Below are 20,613 nucleotides of genomic sequence, written 5' to 3'. Positions count from 1 at the left end.
GGCCCTGGCCAAACGGGAAAGAAACGATTCTCGGGACGACTAACGAGGCAATCGCCGATGTGTCTGATTACGTACAAAAGAAGTTTGTGGGCGTTGCACACCTACGTAAACAGCTAATTAGTATGCAAAGACTCGACGATCGAGGTCCTCACCCTCCTCTCTTCTTCTATTCAGAGTACACTTTATGTCTCTCTGAATAACTTCGGCCTTTCCGCCTCCTCGATTTTTCGGCAAACGGGGGCCACCATCGCGTGCATTAGCGTCACGAGCTCTGGAACTTTGCGGCCCCGAACTTTTCAGCTGTCCTACATACACACGCCACGAGACTCCAATTGCCTGATTCGACCACGAAGAAGAAGCTCGTGAAGGAACGACAGATGCCTCGACGGAGCCCGCAAATACGAGAAACTTGCGGAACTTTCAATTACCAGCGGCTTATTTTACGTGAAACGGTAGCCATGCACTCGTAATGAGAATCACGCGAGCGCACGTTTAATCATTTTCGGGGAAGGGTATCCAGTTTTTCCCGACCAAACTCCAAATACGACAACCACGAATTACGTGTAGTCTAAAGAAACTTCGACGACAGTCCCAAGTTTAATTTCAACCTGTAAGATGAAGAACGGCTTAACGCGAACAGATAATTAGAGAAATGTCATAGTTAGACCAAATTAATTGTTAAATTTATAAGTGGTTTCGAGTTATGAGAAAATTGAAATTGTGCGGATGATTTTTGAACAGCTGTAGAGAGGAAGTCGTGTAGGAGAGGATCGATTCTGTGGAACGGGGGCTGTGGAATGCTGTATTGGAACGAAGGATACTTCCTCGGACAGCGTTCGATTAGAATTACCGTCAGTCCCTACCGCTCTGACATAAATACCAGAGATACACGCGTGCACTCGGCCGAACACGAGCGCACAATGGATCGACAGAGAACCTTGGAACCAGTCGCCACGTCCCACGGACCGTTGCAGCTATTCACCTCCGCGTGCCTGCCAGCTTTCTGGACCTTCAGTAATCTCGGAACGACCCGGTCATTAATCGAAAATCGCCATAATTCGACGAGCCCCGCGAACTATGCAACCTAGGTTGCATTGGTGACGCGAACAATGTCGGAAGGTTTAGGGACATTGTCTGGTTGCGCAAGTGGAAACGATAATAATTGAAATTATAGGTATTTATGTTCCACAGAACATAATTATTTTGACACTTTTTTAATCCTTAAATCGTAAGTCTCGATAGTATCGTTTTGATTGACCCTAGCAGTTCTCGAATCTGACCTCGAAAGAGTCTCTAGACATAATTGCACGATGATTTACTAAATAAACATTAACGAAGTTCAAATAAAATGAATATTAATAAAACGACAAGCGACAAGTTGTAGGATACAAACTTATGCAGAAACAGTTTCCATAGTCTTACAGTTTCGTGTCGAATAAAGTGGCTAGCTGATTTATAGTTCGTGAAACTCGCTTGTTTTATTACCAAACTTGTTACTGAAAATCTATTTAACATCTGTAGCTCCCAAAATTTCCCTAATAGCATTAATGGCTGTGATACGTACGTGCCAAGCATTTGTATCTCAATCTGAGAAGAGAAATACTCAGGATTTCGCTGCTTCGATAGCTGATCAAACAAGATCTCGACCCACGACCAGTTACCGAAGCACTACTGTACTCTACGCAGTTTTCCCTCTGAACTGTTATATCATATATCGTGGACTTTGTATCGTTTCAATTAACGGGAGCCATCCCGATGAACGTTCAATCCGCGTTAATTTCATTAAGAGAAATGCAACTGCCTCGGCCGTGCGATACGTTTCAGCCCATCTCCTTGGCCACCCTTCTACCTATGCGTGTACGGCCAGTTTCAAAGCCACTCCTTCCCCTCGATGAACGGGAGGCACCGCCACGCCAAATACACCGCGACCGCGTCGAAACGAAAAACAACGTAAATTTACCGGTCACCTTGTATTCCATTCCCTATCCGTTCTCTCCTCGAGCCCCTCCAACTCTGTCCGCGTCGGTCGGTGTGTCCCCATCATGGACTCTGTAACCCTCCCTACGAAACTTAGATCAATATGTTGCGTCACGTTTCGTCCCCCCCCCCTGCACGCCGCCCGACATCCATCCACCCACACCTTCGTCCACCCCGCGCTTCATTCCTGACCCCAGCCCTCTACCCCTGGAACGTGACGTCACACAGGGACGCGCCCCATTCATAGGCTCTCTCACGCAGAGAGACGAAACCACAACGACTACAGAGATCGGCGAGGAAAGAAAAGAAGAAAGAAAGAAAGAAAGAAAGACGAGAGAGGAGGCGGAAAGGTGTGTATATGCCTGCTAGGTTTGATCGCATGTAATGGTATAGTAGCAGGAAGACGAAAAGGCTCGGGGAAAAAAACACTGAAGAAGGGAAGAGAAGAAAAGGGATTCGTTCGGACCCTGAGAACCGACGAATCGAAGAACCCCGTTTGGTGAAAAAGCCCGGGCTCGTGTAATTGAACGAACCTCGCGTACCGTGGCTCTGGCTCTTTCTCTTTCTCTCTTCACAGCAGTGAAGAAACGTACGAGCGTTCCGTTCTAGCGGATCGATGATGTCGTAACGCGCGCCGTGACGTTTATCATCGTGCTTGCGTGTGGCCCTGGTGCTCATGTGGGAGTACGTGTTCGCTGGACGAACCATTGGCACGCGCGTATACGCCACCTCCTCGGTCTATCATATATTTTCGGCTGTATTAAGCGAGGATTCGCTATAACGGGGATGGATGTTCGGAAAAGAACACGAGTCTCTCGGAGAACGATCAATGAATCTCTTCGAATCTGCAGCAAAGTGCACAACTAAGAAACTAACTGGCAGCTATGATGATACTTTTGCGAAAGTTTCAAAGGCAAAGGCGTTGAATCGAAGATTAAATATTTTCGAAAGTATCGTAAATTGTTGTTGCGTTCTTGGAGGAATACGTGGCCGGGGAGGGAACCGGGCGCGCAGGGCTCACTTTAACCGACTGCATAGCCAGCCTCCGTTTCTTAAGCCGCGTTAGTGTACGATGAAAACCAATAAACTTACAGGAAGTTGTAAGCCGAAGTTCCGCGCGTCTGCCTCTATTATTGTACCTCGCTCGGTGAAATGCGCGCGCGTGTATTCTCTGTACGTGCGTTAAGCCCCGGTTGTCGCTCTTATTTCTCCGCTGCCGGATGCGCCGCTTTCAAAAACGAAGTTAAATTACCCTTTATGCCGCGGGCCTCCTGAATACAAGCGAATAACTGCCGCAACCTCGAAGAATCGCTCGCTAAACTATCGTGTCGTTAATCAAGTTACGCGATCTATTCGAGGATTTCTCTTCGAATCGTTTTAAATCATCGACGTTACTTTACCAAACAGCTGGTGGTAAGGCTATATTTGAGCCGGTAAGCGACAAATAAATAAAAATCAAATTTGCCAAATTACAAACTTATCATCGGCATTACTTTCTTAAATATAAAAAGATATAGAAATTTAAATATGGAAAAAGTAACGTTCCAAGGAACTTTCAATCGCAAATAAAATCGCAACGATCGATTATAAAATCCGGCTTTCGGCAATAAATGTTCAATGACAATAATGATAATACGATCTGTCCATAATCACTCGATTGTTAAATATCGCCTCGAAAAGGGGATGCATGACGAAGGGCGTGTCGTGTTCAAAGGCGAGGGACGAGAAATAAAAAGCTAGGTTGCGGGCAAGTCCGTAGGCACTATTTCATTCCCATTGATGAAAATCCTATCAAAATTGTGCGATCTAACCGGGGAAATACCAGCGTTCATAGATAGGAAACATATTCGCTAGCTGGCTATTTAACGATGGCATTACGCCCACATACGTTACACACGCGCACGTCCACAATAACGGTTAATTGGTGTAGCATGGAGAAGGGTGGGCGGTAAGGGGGACAACAGCGCCGCTATAGGTCAATTATTTCCACGTATTTCAAACGTGCGCGACGATACGCGGCCAGTTATCGTCTTTTACGATAGGGCTGCTCTTAATTGTTTCCAGGAAGGTGACATTTCTAGCGCTGATCGCTCCTGCACTTTTAACACCAAAGTCAAACCATCGATGGTGGTAATCGTGGCCGCCCCGACGACGACGACGACGACAAGGCTCGTGTTTCGAAATCTCTTCGCTTAGGAAATAAATGGACTGCCTTGAAGACGCGATAAATCACAGCGGCGCGGATCCAATTTTCCGCGAACGCCGGGAACTGGAACTGCGTGAAATCGCTGGAATCTTCGATAACGCGCGAACGAGACCTTCTTCCGCCATTAACCGCCTCTCACGCTACCATTCCATTTGACGTCGATCTAATTTTTCAACGGTTCTTATCTCTCCTCCTACGATTCGTCTCAATTTTTATTAAATAAAAATTGCACGCTTCCGTGTGTTCGTCTAATTACATATACAACGATTCATGAAAACGTTTGAACGTTTATCATGGAAAATTTGTATATTATATAGAACACATTGAAATGTCAAAATGTGTACAGAAGAGACATTAGCATGCAGTATATTAGCATACACCTTAAGCGTATAATAAATGTTAATAATAATCACATCGAATAAGATTTTATATAGAGCGTTCAAAAATTTCCAGGCTGGAAATGAAAAGAGAAAAGTACCACCAGAATTTATGGTTCAATTTTCCTAGTCGACCAGAGATTCTCGTCGCCATTCTATTTAGGATAGCGAGATTGTGCAACGCGCGAATATAGTGCAACGAAACGTACAGCGACAGGCCCGAGATAATACTTCGAAGGAGTCGGCAATCGTAGCCTCGTTTCCGTTCTCCCGAGTGCACAGATTCGCGCCCAAGATCCCATTGATCAGAGTTATCAGCGAGGGTCGAGCGAGAGTAACTGTGGCTTTCGGGCTAGTTTCCACCCTATCGATTCGTGCGACAGATCTCATTGCTTATCGATCTGTGATGCTTTTCATTTCATCTTCAAGTTGAATATTTTTCTTGAATTTAAACAAATCTTTCATTCGCTTCTAACGATCTATACAACAGAATTTGATCTGTATTCTCCGATAATGTTAAACGATTCATTTACGGCAATTAAGAGGATAGAAATTCAAATATTTCCGCATGGGGGCAAATTTATTTGAATCTTCGGGTGGCGTGAAAAGAACGAGTCTTGGAACGTCACGAGAGGCAAGGCGTTTCCGGTGCTCGCGTACCGAATGCACCGTCACAGAGGATTTCCTTTGATCCCTTCATTTAGGTAATGAATCTTTTTTGGTCGCGAGCCTGACCGGTCTGGCGACAAATAAGACTCGTGATCCCTCAAAGCATGGATGTTCACTAAATTTAAGTGGCTTCCGTAATTAAAAGAAAAATAGCGGATTATCTAGCCACCCTCTAACGAAAGCGCGCATTTTCTCACCAAAATTATTCCAAAACTCTCTATGAGTAACCAACGAAACTTCCAATTCAAAAATACCATTCTCAATGCTTCTAGAGATATTTGAAACTATGAAAGACAGCGAGGAGCGACGATTTCTTCGTGATTGCACAATGTTGAAACCAAACTCGCAATCGGTGAAAAGAAATATTTTCGAGAGCTTGAAGTACAGCTAGTGGTAGAAGACAATCATTGTCGGACATTGTATTTATATAAACTTCAAAGGGCAGTGGATGAAATACAAAAAGTTAATGTCAATCAATATTGAAACCAAACTCTCCACCAGTGAAATGAAATAAACTAGAAAGCATCGGATATTGTATATATGCAAGGTACGACAGTAGATCGAATAATAGAAAAGTTAAAGTAACTAATTGATCGATATTTATCGTTACTAAACTACGCTAATCAGTCGAATGAAATAAGTGAAATAAATTCAAAAGCCTAAAGCACAGCTAATACCGATAAGAGATAACCGTGATGAAAAATTATATCGATACAAGATTCGAGAAATCAGTGGATGGAATACAGAGTATGAAGATAGTATGTCGATCGGTCGATTGATTCTAAACTCGCTATCAGTGGAAAGAAATAGATTCGAAAGTCTAAAAAATAGCTAGCAATAGGAGACAATCGGTAAATCAGACATTGCATTCGGATAAGGTTCGACGACAGTAGATCGAACAGAGAAAAGTTAACGTAGCTAATAAGTCAGCCGGGACTCCACCCCGGCGTATTCGAACGTAGAACGCGAGCGAGTAAGAAAAACAGAGGGAATTAGAGCGCGCGAGAGCTCGAGGAGAACTCGATTCCTTCGGACAATATATCTTGCCGCTTCTTTTCCGATCTCGCCCCTACCTTGTTCGACCGTAGAGTGACCTTTCCGCCGCAGCGTGCGCAGCACCGGATGCTGCAGTAGTTGCAGATGTGGCCGACGCCGTCGGCGAACTTGGTTTTCAGGCATATGTGACACGTGGCGTGCAACTCCACTCCCGCCTTCTTGTGTTTCTCCGAACAGGCCCGTATCCTTTCCTCGAGGATCGTCACCTCGTCCTGCTTCCGTCTGTAAAGTATAATATAAGAAACGTATTATTCCCCCGTGAGCAAAACGAATAGGGGGAGAAGGAATCTATTTTATAAACATTGAAAATGTCAGATGGAACTCAAGATAATTCCGGTAACGTTAGAAAGCAAGATGTTTCCTCTCTTTTTGGTTACGACAAAATCGGTTACGACATATCTCGCTATTTTGGATCGATTTGAAAGAAAGATGCAAAAACAAACGCAATTTCATCACGTCTCTCGAGGACTAACGCGATATCACGAAGGCAGATAGGACAGGAAGGGAGCACGTTTAGAAGCAGTCGACGTCGTATGAAAATTACAGGCTAAACCATCAAACGAACGCTGCATGCGAGGGGGATACGTTGTAAAAGAACAGCCCCCGGATAAAAGACGGCACACCAGCTTCGATAAATATGTAAACGCACGTGTACGTACGTGCTTAGCTGCGTTCTAACAAACCCTTCTTCTTCGTTTCTCGTCGTTGTAGCAAGTAACTTCGATAACAGATAGCGAAGTCCTCCTACCGCGGTATGCTCGCATCAGCGAGCTTCGAAGAGGAAAACAGAGAAGAAAAGCATGCTTCTTCGAACGGGGATGCTTCAGAAGACTCGACTCAAGTCGCCATTAGATTCTCTGGTAATTGTGAATCCTCAATTTCGAGATTTTCGGTCAAACAAAACTAAGAAACAGACCACCAGATCTTTTCCTCTTTCTTTTCCTATCTCTCTCGGTTTGCTATTAACATTCAGTCTATCGTCGGCCGTTCTTCGTCGAGCTGAGATTTTTCTGCAAATTGCATCGCACCGTCGTCGTTCCACTTTTATCTGCGCCCGCTATGATTTCGTTTAGGCAGAGCTACTTAATTCCAGCCGCGTAACTAATTCGCAGCGCGACGTTTTTAACCCCCGCTCGTTTAGCTTTCAGCGCGGTTTTCGAGATCCAAGAGACCGGAACAGCCATCAGACGTCCGAGAGAATTCAGCCTCGGTGAATTCAGCGAACACGAGGCTTTTATCGAACGTTCTCTGCTGCTATCGAACAGAGTTTGCTTATAGAACTATCAGCATCGACTGGAAACTTGAAAGGAAGAGTAAGGAGGGTGGAAGGCGCGATAGAGTTCCATGTAACGTTCAACGATGCGAAATCGCCAATCCCCATGCAAACGCACTCGAACGTCTTATTATCGAGCTTCAGAAACTCGATGTCGACTACGACTATAGTCCTGCTGTTTATACACCGTATGAACGACGCTAGAGTGCTGACTGTCGGTAGAAGCGAAGGAGATAACACGTAGGAGGGAAACTTGGTTTCTATCGCGTCGTGAACGATGCGAAGTATTTTGCAGGCTATAGAATAATCGATGAAAAAAGAACTTTCTAGCGAGTTCTATAGATTTGAAGTTGTCGTATGTAAGACTTCGGTGAATGGTCGTCTGGTAAACGATCTTCGATGGAAGGGACTTTGTTAAGGTGCTCGATTTCAATCGAAGGAACGGCGGGATCATTCGCGAAAGTCTTGGAATGGAAGAAACGAACGGGCACTCTCCGATTAGTGGACAGAGAGATAGGATTGTAAGCGGTTGCAGTCGAGGGAATGGTCAGGCTTTGATACCGGAGGAGAGTCAATTTATCGCTGAGGTAATTGAACTGGAATGGAATGTGACCGATGTCATCGATTTATTCCAGCCTGTCGCTAACTTGCGACGTTTCCGTGTCTTTCGTCGAGACGATGAAATTCTGATACACTTCCAACTTTGTCCTCTCTTGGTGTGTACACAGGAATTTTCAATTTATGTTCACCCGCTTTGAGCGCGTACACGATTCGACGATCATAAGAGAGTTTCTTTAGAAGGGTGGTTCGTAAACAACGTTAACCATCCTAATCACAAGGGATGAAGATGACAAGCCGGTCCAGGCAGGAAGGATTCGCAAGCCAAGTAGGTTAGCACGAATTCACGAGGGAGTAAGGAAGGCGGGAATACTTGGCACGAGGTTAGCCCATCTACAAGATCGGAAGCCCTCGGTGTCTCTAGGTCGCGTGTACGTGGACGAATGAAAGTTGGGAATCACGAGGGTTGTTGGCACTGGGACGGCGGATTCGAACTTGAATCCCAAGGAAACAGACCCGAGAACAACGAATCGAATTCCTTTTGATCGCTATCATTCTAGCTAGCTATAGCTGCTGGCACAAAGGAGGAAGAGACGCCTATATTAAATACAGCGGTAGTCGATTCTAGTTTCGAGCGGAAATTTGCATGGAACAGTCGCAAGCGGCGGTAACCTAAATCTTGAGTTTGCCGATCGAGTCAAAGGTCGTGGCTGCATGTCATAAAGTACATATACAACGCGCTACACCCGTATATAGACAGACAGAGAGAGAGAGAGAGAGAGAGACGTGTACGTATGTCCGCCTACGTTACTCTAATTGCTTTACCAATAATCGCGCGCGACTCGCGAACACGCGACGACGATCGGTCGAGCTGAAACGCGACTCGTCGCGTTACGGCCGCGTTTTCCCCGAGACACGATCTATCCGTCACGCGAGAAAAAAAATATTCTTTCGTGACAAAAAGAGAGGAGAGGGGAAGGAAGGGAGAGAAGCAGATCAAAGCCAGAACAGAGAAATGTAGGTTACTTAACGAATACCTCCCGTGATTTACGCGCGACTTTTCCGTCCCACAAAATCCGCGCTACGCGACTTTTCACACGACGTCCCGACTACGTGCCTCGCTCGAACAAAGAGTCCCTACCCTCTCCCCCGATCTTCGCGCGACGCGTCGAAACTTCCGTCCATTCGAGCCTCCGTTTCATTTTTTTTTTTTCTCTTTTTTCTTTTTTTATTCACGCCTCAAACTTTACCTCGTCTATTATACTCAAGCTTTACAATATCCATAGAGAGGGAAAGAAAATATCGGAGAATATTACTCGTTAAGGTGAAAGGTAGACGAGGAATTAGCGTTGGAAACAGTTCGACGTCAATTACATCAGAAAATTACATCGGTTCGCACGCATGAACCAGCCTAAAAAGCGAGGGACGGAAAAGGTTACGTCTATTTTTGCGCGAATCGCCTTGTGATGCGTCACGACGGGAGACCTCCCATCCATACCACAACTAAAATTATCATCGCGATATCAAAGGATTCTCGTTGCTATACGTGACTCGACAACGTAGCAAATACAAAACCTAACCCACACGCTGTAACTGCCGACTCTGGAACCATGTGTAAAACCGCGTTACCCTTCCGCGAACGGGCTACCCTGTACATTTCAGGATCCAAGAATTTACCATGCCAATCCAGCCTCTTTCACACTCTATCCACGGCCTGCAACTGCATACCCTATGCATACCCTATGCAACTACAGCAGCTCGTTACCGAACCACGTCAAGGCTTGCTGCCTTGCATTTTACATGCGTCCCTACACGTACTTATCGTCCACATTACATGATCTCGCATCGGTATGGCGAAGCACGCTTTCCTCATTACTCTCTCGCTCCTTCCCTTTCTCTCGATGCCCATCCCCTCTCCACTTCTCTTCCTCTGTCGATTCACCCCTCTTTCACCCTGTTCTTTGTCTCTTTCTCTCACACTCGCTGGCTGCCTGTCTCCGTTCTCCGCTCGACTGCTTTCTCACGTTCCCGTTTTCCATCAGCGACAACCTATCAATAAAACGCCTTCCTCGAAGAACGCCGTCCATTTTCCTCGGCGTCGCCTCGCTGCGACTCTGGCACCGTAATTACATGCGAATGAGGCTGCTGGCGCATCCGTCACCCGCTGCCTCTTGCAACGGCTAGGTGCCAGCCTGCCGTTGAAAGGATCAGTTTTCGTTGATTCCTTTCGGTGTACGATGCAAAGTTTCAGACAATCGCTTCGTCGATCTTAAGGAACGTTCGTTCTACGTGTTTCCTATAATTACGCGAACACACTTTCCAGGAGAAGAGTTTAAGAAGATAGAAATTCACTACGTTTATTCAAAAGGCAGTTTGAGTGATTTAATTTAGTTAAACGAAAGAAAGTTTATGGGAATAAATTTTTATTTGGTAGATGCTAAATGTAGAATTGATGGGATAATCATCCGAGGTAGCGACGAATACCTAAATAGGGAAGATACGATAGGTATAAAACGGTCAAGGACTAACGAGCAGGTAAGCAGAGAAAATAGGCGGAAAACGTCAGCGAGGACAATTTGCTGGTCAAGAAATACACGTACTCGATCGATCGGGTATCGTTTCGTTCGTTCAGTAATTCTGATCAACGACGCGTGACCGTCCATGGTCACATTTTGTAGCTCTGCCTAGTCTGTCTGGCCATTCAGACCTTTTACTACTTGCTCGATGCAATGTCTCTTTCCTAACTCGTTTGTTTCTTTTTTTGTGGAAACGCGCAAAGGCGCCTGATTTTCTTGGATAAACGCATAAATCTTCTCGGACGTTAATCTCTTCGATAAGAGGGATGCAAATGAAAAAATAATGGTATTATAAATGGTATTATAAATGGTATTATAAATGGCTGATAAAAATAAACGTTCTTTAGAAAACATTTTACGTTTTTCGTTCCTCTAAGCAATTTAAAAGACAGTGTCCTCTACTTTTAAATAATTAAGTGCATTCTGTTGTTTATTGTTAAGTGTCGAATACTGTAGTCCTTGCAATCCATGGTAGTCAGGGGGGTCGATCATCGACTCCTTCCTATTTTTTTCTTTCCTTGCGTCAATAAATGAAATCCCTCTATATGTTGATCATAAAGGCTAATAAAAGAAAATAGTTAAATACAAAGAGGATAAAAAAAGGAAGCATAGTGCACGAGGCAGAAGTATCGTCAGCAGCCGCAGCATCGTAGTTGTCGAAAAAACAGGTTGCAAAACCGACGTACCTCATAATCTCATTTTCCTTTTCCTCCTCCTGCTTCTGCCTTATTATAACCTCCTCGATGGTGCTCCTCTCCTCAGGGGTGAGGTGCGACATATCAGGTACAGCCGCCATCACGGACGTAAGATAGGAACGTGCACGGGAAGGTCTAATCGCGAGGAGTTTAGCGCGACGCGCGGGCCGGCGCAGCACCGACGACGCCGCCGATGAGGTACCGCGACGAGGATCGCTCGCCGCGCGACAACGCTCGTTCCTACGGGATATCGCGTCCTTTCTACGACTACGGGAAGGCTGTAGCGTACGGGGGGAGTCATCCGACACCTGGTAATCGGCGCAGCTGGCCACGACAACACGGGTACGCCTTCGACGAGCGTAGATTATGCCGTGCTCTCGCTTTCGTATCTTCCACTGGCTGTTGCTTGTCCCGCTGCTGCTGTTTCTGTCGCTGCTGTTTATGCCGTTTGTCACAGCATACAAGACGATGACAATCGGTGACGATCGGTACGCAGCTTGGAAGCCCGTCGACGACGACCAGCACGTTCGCCCGACGTTCCACTGGACAAGTGGAAGCCACTCGACACCGGACTGTCTTGTTCGTGCGCGTCTTATCGTCCGCCTCGAGGCTGGCTCTCATGCGAGCGTCATCGAGACTCGTCGAGGCATCGACGCGACGCTGGATAGATCCGTGATCCTCGTCTCCGTCGGCGTCCTCGTCGTCGTTATCTCTCGTCGTACGATTACCAACGACCGCATCTGTATGACAAATCATGTTTCACAGGCTGTGTGGAGGTTCTCGCATTCTCTCTTCCGTCCCCGATCCTAGTTCTCCGCTCGAAGCCAGCATGGAACGATACGAGGGCTGTCCCCAGGTGTTCCTCGAAAGCGACCTTCGACGAGCTTCCTCCTCGCGTCCTCGATATGGCGGCTGCGAGGTTAGAATGTGCGCACTGCTCTCCCCCGCTCTCTTTGCTTCTCTCTAACGTGCTCCGATTCTTTTCTTTATCTTAATCTATTCTTCTTCCTCGTATATCTCTTCCTACACGACTATCGTATCGTGTACTCTATGATTCACGGTTCGCAGATTTGTTTACCCTCTGTTCCCTCTGTTTTGATGGTCGAACACCTCGCGAGGTATCGAGGTTTCAAGCGGACGAGCGGCCCAGTTCACGAGTACATCGATTGAAAACGAAAACGGGTCACGGGTGCCGTTGGTGCACTCGTTTCTGCCGTACACACGAAGCCCAGGTTCTTGAACTTTGCAGGGGAATACGCGATCCTATACACGGCGGGCGCAGGTGGAGCGCTTCTGCCACCGGTTAAACGAGACCAGTCCGCGTTTCAGCACTAGCCAAGTATCGCGTTGACGGCCGCGCGACCAATCGGATACGATACGATAATAATGGCTACGTGGTCGTGTTTCTGACCTCTGTCAAACGTTTTCGAAATTTCATCGATTTCCAACGGAAACGGGTCACTGGGTATAATATCTACTGGCTCTCGGGATTTTTCTTCTTCAGCCTCGAATCGTGCACAGAAAAACACTCTTCCATGTATGTATTTTCTCGTCTTCTTCAACTATAAAACAACGTAACGTCGTGTTGTATCACAGCAAAATTAATCGTAAAATTCTTCGAAAACGACGAGGTGCGATCAACAAAATTTCACAAGTTGAAAGCAGACGAATCCTTGGAAAATGGATCGACACAAGAAACGCGTTAATGCGAACGCTAGAATACACGCGTAGCCTCGATCATACGAGGAAATCCGTGCCACGTATGCCTCGCTTCCAGACGATATTCAACGCTACAAGTATTCTTCTCAGTGTTTGCGATTCACGTGGCGGCCGAGACGACGATGGCGCTCTTCGACGTCTCTGCAGCGACCGCGACACCCACACAATCAATCGCCCTAGACCGGATTGTTCCACACCCACGAGAGCCGTTTTCTCAGCTGACCGGCTGTTCACGACGTTTTCAAGTCGCGTTCGTGCGATTAGCAGCTCGCGATGTCAGCTGTTTGCTCGTTTACGAATCCTCGCGTTATAATTTATTTCCACGGAAATATGGATTCTCGTACTATCTTCCCTCGTCGATGTAAAACGACCACTTACGGTGTTATCGCGGGTGACTCCGTGCTTGGCTCTGAGTTTACCGTTGCTCGCACTGATTACACACGCGAGTAGACGATGGTAACGGCGTCCAGTCGAATCGTTGACGGCGAATAGCGAAGCGAACAATATTCTCTCATTTCTGTGTTTCAACGTTTCCTCTCTCGCTAACGCTCGATGCTAGAACAACACACGAATGAGCTTATTCCACACCCCTAGCGCGCTTATGTCCGCCAACGCTCCGCGATTGGTACTACTCTCGCTGACGGCTCGGTCTCTCCTTCTCTCTCTTTCTCCACCTCCTCCTTCGCCCTCTCTGTCTCCCTTTCGCCCCTTCTCCCGCCGATCGCCTACATCTTTCTCCCTCTACCTACGCTATCTGCTTCTATCTCGTTTGCCCCTTTCCCTCGTCCCTCTCCGCAACGAGCTGAAACGAGAAAACCAGTCTCCGCGAAGGGGGCTAATTTCCGACCGCGAATCGACTTCCTGTTAAAATTCTGGCATCAAAATCGCGCGAACCACCGACGACGAACCAACGGCCCTCGGCTCCACTCGCTATCGTTCATGGAAGAAACAAAAGAAACGGGAGAACCGAGTCGAAAACCACCGAGACCTTTCACCGTGGAGGACACCCTCCTACGGCTCGTACTTGGGTACGACCGCAGTTGCGCGAACCACTCACACACCCCCTCTCCTACGTGTTTGTCCATTCGGGACCACCACCCGACCTGCACGAATTCCGCTCTCTTCCCGTGCATGTGCCAGGCCCAAGGTGGGGAGGCAGAAACGCGTCCTGAAAGGACGTCTGTCGCTCGCGGCCACTTCCACTCTCCTGATTTTACAGGAACGTACGCCAGCTGACTTCCGGGTCCTATTTGTAGACGTACGACGATTCTTTGAGTTTAGGTTTCATCGAGTTGATCGCTGAGAAACGATCCATTCATGCGGTCTTAATAAATAATGGGATGCGGCGTATGTTCGAACCAATAAGGATCACAGGCCGCACTTACGTCATGGAAAACCTGGTATTGATCGCACCCTAGACCAATGGGGTTCACCGCCGCAACGGTGTTACTCTTACTGTTCTGGCGGTGAATTCGAACGCGTCACCACCACCACTCTAAGCCGGGAAAGTATGAATTTTCTCGTCGAACATTGATGTCGTGAGATCGCACATCATTGGCGATAATTATCTTGAAAGCTCTTCAATGATGGTCTTGTGCAATGTACATTGTGTGTGGGTGTGTTTCAAAGTCTAATTCGATGAATTTCCCAATTAATCGATAATAATAAAATCGTAATTTGAGAATAAGATCATAAGTGAAATGAGAAATTTGTTGCAGCGTTTGATCGACGAACGTCTGACATAGACTGTATTAATACTACTGGCGTGCGGCTGACTAGCGATAACAGTACGTACTGTCTTAAGCAGTGGTGCCTTACATTACTTTATTTTAACATAAATTTCGATAGAGAGTGGGATAAAAAAATATTTAAAGATTTTATGCAAATGAAAAAAAACTTTGTTTCGACAGATCACATCTTAAATGTCGATCAATCAAGAGCAATATTAAAATCAGCTGCCAACAGCCATCAACCTAAAGTAGTAGACTCTGCTGATCTGCTTTTATGGTGGTATGCAATACACGCATGATTAATGATGTATGGAGGGTAGCCAAAGATACTGAATCGTATCTTTCTTTCGCGAGAATCAAATAAAAAGTAATATTATACGGATCGTAAATCAGGTTCCAATGTACAATCATAAATAATATATATTTTTATTTTCTTGCACGTGCACCTGAACTCAATTCAGGTCAAATTTTACAATCAATCGTGTAAGATTCGGCAAAATCATTTTTACATATATCATGTTTCATAATGATTGCAATATGTTACATAAAATTGAATAATGTGCGGTACACGTACTTATAAATAATTTGTTAAGAGTATTATGTGAAATTAATAGATCAAGAGAAGCTAATTTAAATTCTTACAAATTTGGCACATTTAAGTGGAAAATAACATACAACAATTGAAGCATTATCAAAGAGCAATATAAGAATAAATGGCAAGCGAAATTAGAAAGAAAAGATAATTATACGTTGATATAAATATTTTTTATCGATTTTCTAGTAGAAGGAGCACTTTTTCTCAATTTTGTATGGAATACGTTTTCGTATTCATTCACTAGCGCGCACTGCCATAACAGTAATATTTAATTATTTCCATTTAGTTATAGTTATTTACATTATCTCGATAAGCATAATTCCTAGATAGCGTAGTTTACACTGTCGTTATGTACAAATGAGATTATTGTGCAAATTGTACATAACAATAATCACTGAAGAATAACGATCGTATTCATATTAGTTGTACTCTCAAATTAAGAGTGATGTATTCAAATTCGGTCGTATAGAACTTTTAATATATACATATGCGTATTGTATACATCTTCAATATCATTTTTTATATTTTTCGTCCTACTTCGTGCATCGTAAATCGTTATCATTGGTGTGATATAAGTTATGTGTACAAGGACATAAAAAGATTACGCACTATGTCCTATATTTACTATAATATATGTATGCAGTCAACGATGTTTCATCATTAAATTTTTTCGAACGTGCATTTCACTCAATCAACATGTACATCGATAAAAAAAGGTACAATAAAAAAGTGACGACAATAAAAAATCCTACGATGTTTGTTCTATGTATTTATATACCTTATAGGAAATTCAGTCAAAATTTTATCAAAACCATGTAAATTCTATCAAGTGATATTTACTAAATATATATATATATATATATATATATAATTCTATTATTTTTACTTTTTTCTCTTTTATATAAATTTAAAACATTTTTGTTTATCATGTGGAATTCTCGTTTTAAATAATATCGAATCAGCTCGATATTGAGTGTTTAAGAGAGGCATGTATCCAAAGACCTGAAATTATTAGAATTTCGATTTTTACAATACACCCACTACAACTATATTTCATTTTTGGAAATAACATGTGGAAAAAGCAATAAAAATCTTGATAAAAAAAATAGTAAAACACACTTACCTGAGAGAAGAAATTGATGCATTTGTGCCTTTCTTGAAAATGAGTATCATCTTCAGAAAGAGAAACTGGACATCCAGGACATCTAAAAGTCCAACGCGATGTAACCTGAACAAAGAAAGACAAATTTGGTTAAGTATTACACGTGTATTAAATATTTCACGCGTATTAGCATTCACCTTAACAGGTGGTTTTCTTGTGAGATGAGATATCAAAAAGTTCATAGCAATATCTTCACAGTTCATGTATTCATCAACCTTGTCCCGTATTGCTTGCGGTAACCAATGTGTATAAAGATATGTATAGTGTTTATGAATGAATGCGGCACCAGTTAAAACCATTGATAATTCGCAGGAATAATTAGAATTATAGTTCCACGCATTGTGATAATTCTGGTCCCATGCATGGAAACGACCTGGAAATCCAACCACACGATCTCGGTGCTCTCTCCACACTCTGAATCCAAACATAATTTCATCGTGTCGTAAATGAGCGTCGTCGTCTACTGAAAGAACAGCTTCAGTTTCGATAGCATCAAATGGAAGAAATCTATTGTTCAAACTATTCCGTGGAGCCTTGATTACCTACATAAAAGGAAATCATTACTTTTGCTTATAATTCACTAATTGAATGTACTCACTTAATTTTTAGAAAAAAGCTTACATGAATTGGAACTCCAATATCAGGCCATTTTAGGTCTTCCATGGGTGGTTTTGGACTATTCCATACTATTAGCACTTTATTTAAATACGGCAAACCATACAACCGAGCCAAAGAATTTATAAGCACTTGCTCTCGTTCATATGTCAACATAACAATTGTAAATTGTTCTCTTGGATAATTTCCACCTAAAGCTTCGCTAAATTCTTTACCCGCACCTCCAGCACCTTTGCCAATTGGTCTGAATCCCATTTCAGAACCTACAGTTTATAATGTACCAAATGAAATCATTGTTATTGGATAGAGAATATAAATTTATTTACCAAGAAATTTTGCATCACTAGGAAGAACGGTATCAAAAGGTAATTGTGGATACAAATAAAACGGATCCACCCAATCGTTCCAGATTTCATGCCCTTGTAGCAGCATTGTGGTATAATTTCTTTTAAAAGCAGGAGATGGATAAGGTGGCTCTAAAGGACCCAGACTTTCTTCTGCTTCCGGCTCAGCAATAATAGTATCAGATTTTAAAGGCTGAAGAAAAAATAAAATTATTATGCGTAACACAAAAGAAGCTGCATAACTGTATGTTATAACGTTTACCACAAAGCTTTCATTAAAGACACTTGGACTGGCAGTCTGAGGTGCTGGCAGAGGTGGTATGCCAAGTCGGTCCCTAATTACAGCTATAATAGTATCTACAGCACCTTGAGCAGTACTTAAATAACGTTCCCATATTAATCTGCCTTGTCTACGCATACTTAAAAGATCAGTGTCGAGAACGGCACGTAATAGAAAATGCATTTCTGTTACCCTAGCCTGAAATTTAAAACATGTCCAATAATAAAAAATAATATCAACATAAGGACATTGTAGTTTTTACCTTTGGCAAGAAGATAGCAGCTCGGCGCCAGCTAATAACTTCACTGTAACTTAATAAAATTTGATCGCCACCTAAAAAAACTGGAATAGATCCCGATCGCAATGCTTCATATAATCTAGCCTGCATAGATGAAGTAGTTACAAACGAAGCATTGCTAGGAGCTAAAATTAAAGTAAATGTTGATTCTTTCAGTATAGCTTTCCTCGAGGAATCAGTTCCACAGAGAGACCAGTCAAGTATTTCTATTAAATTTTTCTCTTCAGAGGCTGGTATACATTCAAACTGAATGAAAAATTTATCCAATGTTAATCCTATACTCATATCTTTAAGATGTTGAATAATGAAAGCATCTAAATTATTTTCATCGACTGTTAGTCTTTCCATATCTACATCTGCATCATCAATTTGATGTGTCATGGTAGCCGTTCTTGGAGATCTCATCTCTCCTTGAAAAGATAATAAATATTTTCTTCTTGCTGGCAACATTTGTGCACATTCTTGCCACACGTCGCCACCCGGAGGTCCCAAAATTGGAGGAACAACTAAATCAAAACCTTCGCGAAATTGATTTCTAAAGAACGTGGATTGGACTATTATGGCTCTGCCTGTATCTACTCCACTAAAAATATCTCCAGATTCTACAGACAGATCTCGACGTGCTAGGTTTAACAAAATATGATTTCTGCCATCTCCGCCCCAATAAGGGAGTGCATGTAATTTTCTTACATCTATAGGTTTACGAAATTTTTTATCTACATTTTGTTGAGTAGAGAGAGCTTCTCCTATAAGAACTATGTATATACAAGCTTCGGCTGCATTTGTAGTAAGATGCGGATTGTATCCTGTAAAATAAAGGTATTATTTAATTATTATAAAAAAAAGTGTTTATATATAATTACAAAAGATTATTTATTCATATATACCTAAGGTTTGTTTTATGGTAGTTTTCAAAAATCCATCAACATCCCATCCAGAATTTACTACAGAATACTGATCAGGATCATACAAGTATACTGGAAAACCACTAGTCAATGCACATCGACTATGGTCAAAACAATTATACATTCTACACAAATGTGGAATTGTGCTAGGTAGTACTACAGGAATAGAATTCATTAAAATACGTTTGGGTGGAGCCAATTCTGGCGTATTTCTTTCCACTGCTTCTCTTTGAGCTACCTGCGCTTGTTCAACACTGATCTTTAATCTATCGAGATCTGTTTGCTGGTGTAATAATTCCTGTTTTAATTCATCAATTCTTTGAGTTAAGCTACTAACTTCGATCTGAAGTCTTTGTCTCTTTGCACTCAAATCCCTAAGCTCATTATTTACAGAAACTTTAATACGTAGCATCTCTTCTATTCTCATCTTCAATTGAGAAGCTTTCATAGGAGTAAAATCTTCAAAAGCTTCCAGTGTGGAAAATGTACGATAAATATCTTTATCTGGAGAGTCAGATTCCACCTAAAAAATAAAAAATTTTTAATTTTAAATTTACCACTCATACGTATAACATTTTTATCTAAATATATATATATATATATAGAATAAAAAACAGTACCTTTGATAAATAATAGTGAGTAAATAATGGTACAATGAATAAAACAGCGGATGTTAACATTATAATTCTAGATAATTTGATATGTGTTATCCAATGACAAATTTCTCTGCCACTTCCATTTTGATGGTACAATGGAAGTATTTCAAATATACTTCCTCCCATCGTGTTATAGATTATCATTCATGTTTATTTAAATTTCAAATCAATAAACTTGTTTTGTGATTGTTTGACAAATTCCTGCCAATACAATGAGAAGACATTGTTATAATAAGCAACATTATTTTCTTTATTTTACACAAAATATTAACGATATATTATTATATATCTTTTTATAGCAAGGATGATATAAGTAGCAAAATTATGATGCTCATGAATATACTTACCAAGAACATGATAATTGTGGAATTTTGATTGACATTATTCACTAATAACCTAACAACAAAGTATTTTCCGCTCACATTTTTTGAAAACACAATCAATTATCATTAGAAACAAATCATCAATGTTATTATAAACTAATTTAACGAATATATTTTACTTTATGTACATTCTTATTTAAAAAATTGTTCAACCATATAAAATACGCATAGAGAATTGACAAAATCACAAGATTTCCCATCAAAGGTTCACAGTGAGCCAATAATAATTCATTCAAAAACAGTATCAATAAAAATATTGCTGTGTCTTCATTAATGTTTATTCATTCGGTCTTTGACGTACGGCCTTGTAACTTGGTGTATGGTATAGGCATTCATTTGCGTGGGCCAATATTTACGATAGCGTTTTGTTGTTATTTCACGAAGACTTTCATCCGTCGTGATTTCTACAAAACGCAGAAAAAAGAAAGATTTTCATCGATGCCACCGGACGTAAAACCGAATCACGTGACGTTTTCGATGAATTTTTTAATCTGATCGTATCGTAAAATACAATGTTTAATAAATTGAATGTATGCAAA

At 42.5% G+C, this 20,613-nt stretch overlaps 2 protein-coding genes and 1 long non-coding RNA gene across 18 annotated transcripts in view; 1 reads left to right on the top strand and 2 right to left on the bottom strand.

The window, feature by feature from the left end:
• The window catches only part of LOC100646986 (regulating synaptic membrane exocytosis protein 2), a 69,488-nt gene extending 55,750 nt beyond the window's left edge, over window positions 1-13,738 (bottom strand). For 10 of the 16 annotated variants that reach the window (XM_048409356.1, XM_048409359.1, XM_020864942.2 and 7 more), the window contains exons 1-2: window positions 11,379-13,737; window positions 6,303-6,507 (exon numbers count right to left, since the gene is read on the bottom strand). In XM_048409356.1, the coding sequence (XP_048265313.1) occupies window positions 6,303-6,507; window positions 11,379-11,488 (315 nt within the window). In that variant the 5' untranslated portion in view covers window positions 11,489-13,737. Of the gene's footprint in view, window positions 1-6,302; window positions 6,508-11,378 lie in introns of all 16 variants that reach the window. The other 6 variants (XM_048409353.1, XM_048409357.1, XM_048409361.1 and 3 more) reach the window with 3 other exon arrangements.
• A 591-nt stretch (window positions 13,739-14,329) lies between these two features.
• On the top strand, window positions 14,330-16,231 carry LOC125385802. Its single transcript, XR_007225455.1, has 2 exons — window positions 14,330-14,722; window positions 14,825-16,231. It is a non-coding gene; the product is annotated as an uncharacterized LOC125385802 (long non-coding RNA).
• Window positions 15,239-20,499, bottom strand: LOC105666123 (exostosin-3). Its single transcript, XM_012312463.3, has 10 exons — window positions 20,039-20,499; window positions 19,656-19,892; window positions 19,018-19,558; window positions 18,095-18,936; window positions 17,815-18,030; window positions 17,535-17,745; window positions 17,215-17,471; window positions 16,731-17,135; window positions 16,555-16,659; window positions 15,239-16,433 (listed from the first exon to the last, which is right to left on the bottom strand). The coding sequence occupies exons 2-10, from the start codon at window positions 19,833-19,835 to the stop codon at window positions 16,329-16,331; spliced, it is 2,862 nt and encodes a 953-aa protein (XP_012167853.1). The 5' UTR covers window positions 19,836-19,892; window positions 20,039-20,499; the 3' UTR covers window positions 15,239-16,328.
• Between the last annotated feature and the right edge of the window lie 114 nt (window positions 20,500-20,613).

This window comes from Bombus terrestris, chromosome 10 (genome assembly GCF_910591885.1).
Source record: "Bombus terrestris chromosome 10, iyBomTerr1.2, whole genome shotgun sequence".
NCBI lineage: Eukaryota > Metazoa > Arthropoda > Insecta > Hymenoptera > Apidae > Bombus > Bombus terrestris.
This window is presented reverse-complemented; position numbering and strand designations above follow the sequence as displayed.

Excerpts from the sequence above, each read along its gene's own strand:
- LOC105666123 (XM_012312463.3), bottom strand. The coding sequence starts at position 19,835 with ATGATAATCTATAACACGATGGGAGGAAGTATATTTGAAATACTTCCA. Across the intron at positions 18,031-18,094 it reads CTGCTATCTTCTTGCCAAAG|GCTAGGGTAACAGAAATGCA; the intron begins GTAAAAACTACA and ends TTTAAATTTCAG. Across the intron at positions 17,472-17,534 it reads TAGTGATGCAAAATTTCTTG|GTTCTGAAATGGGATTCAGA; the intron begins GTAAATAAATTT and ends TATAAACTGTAG.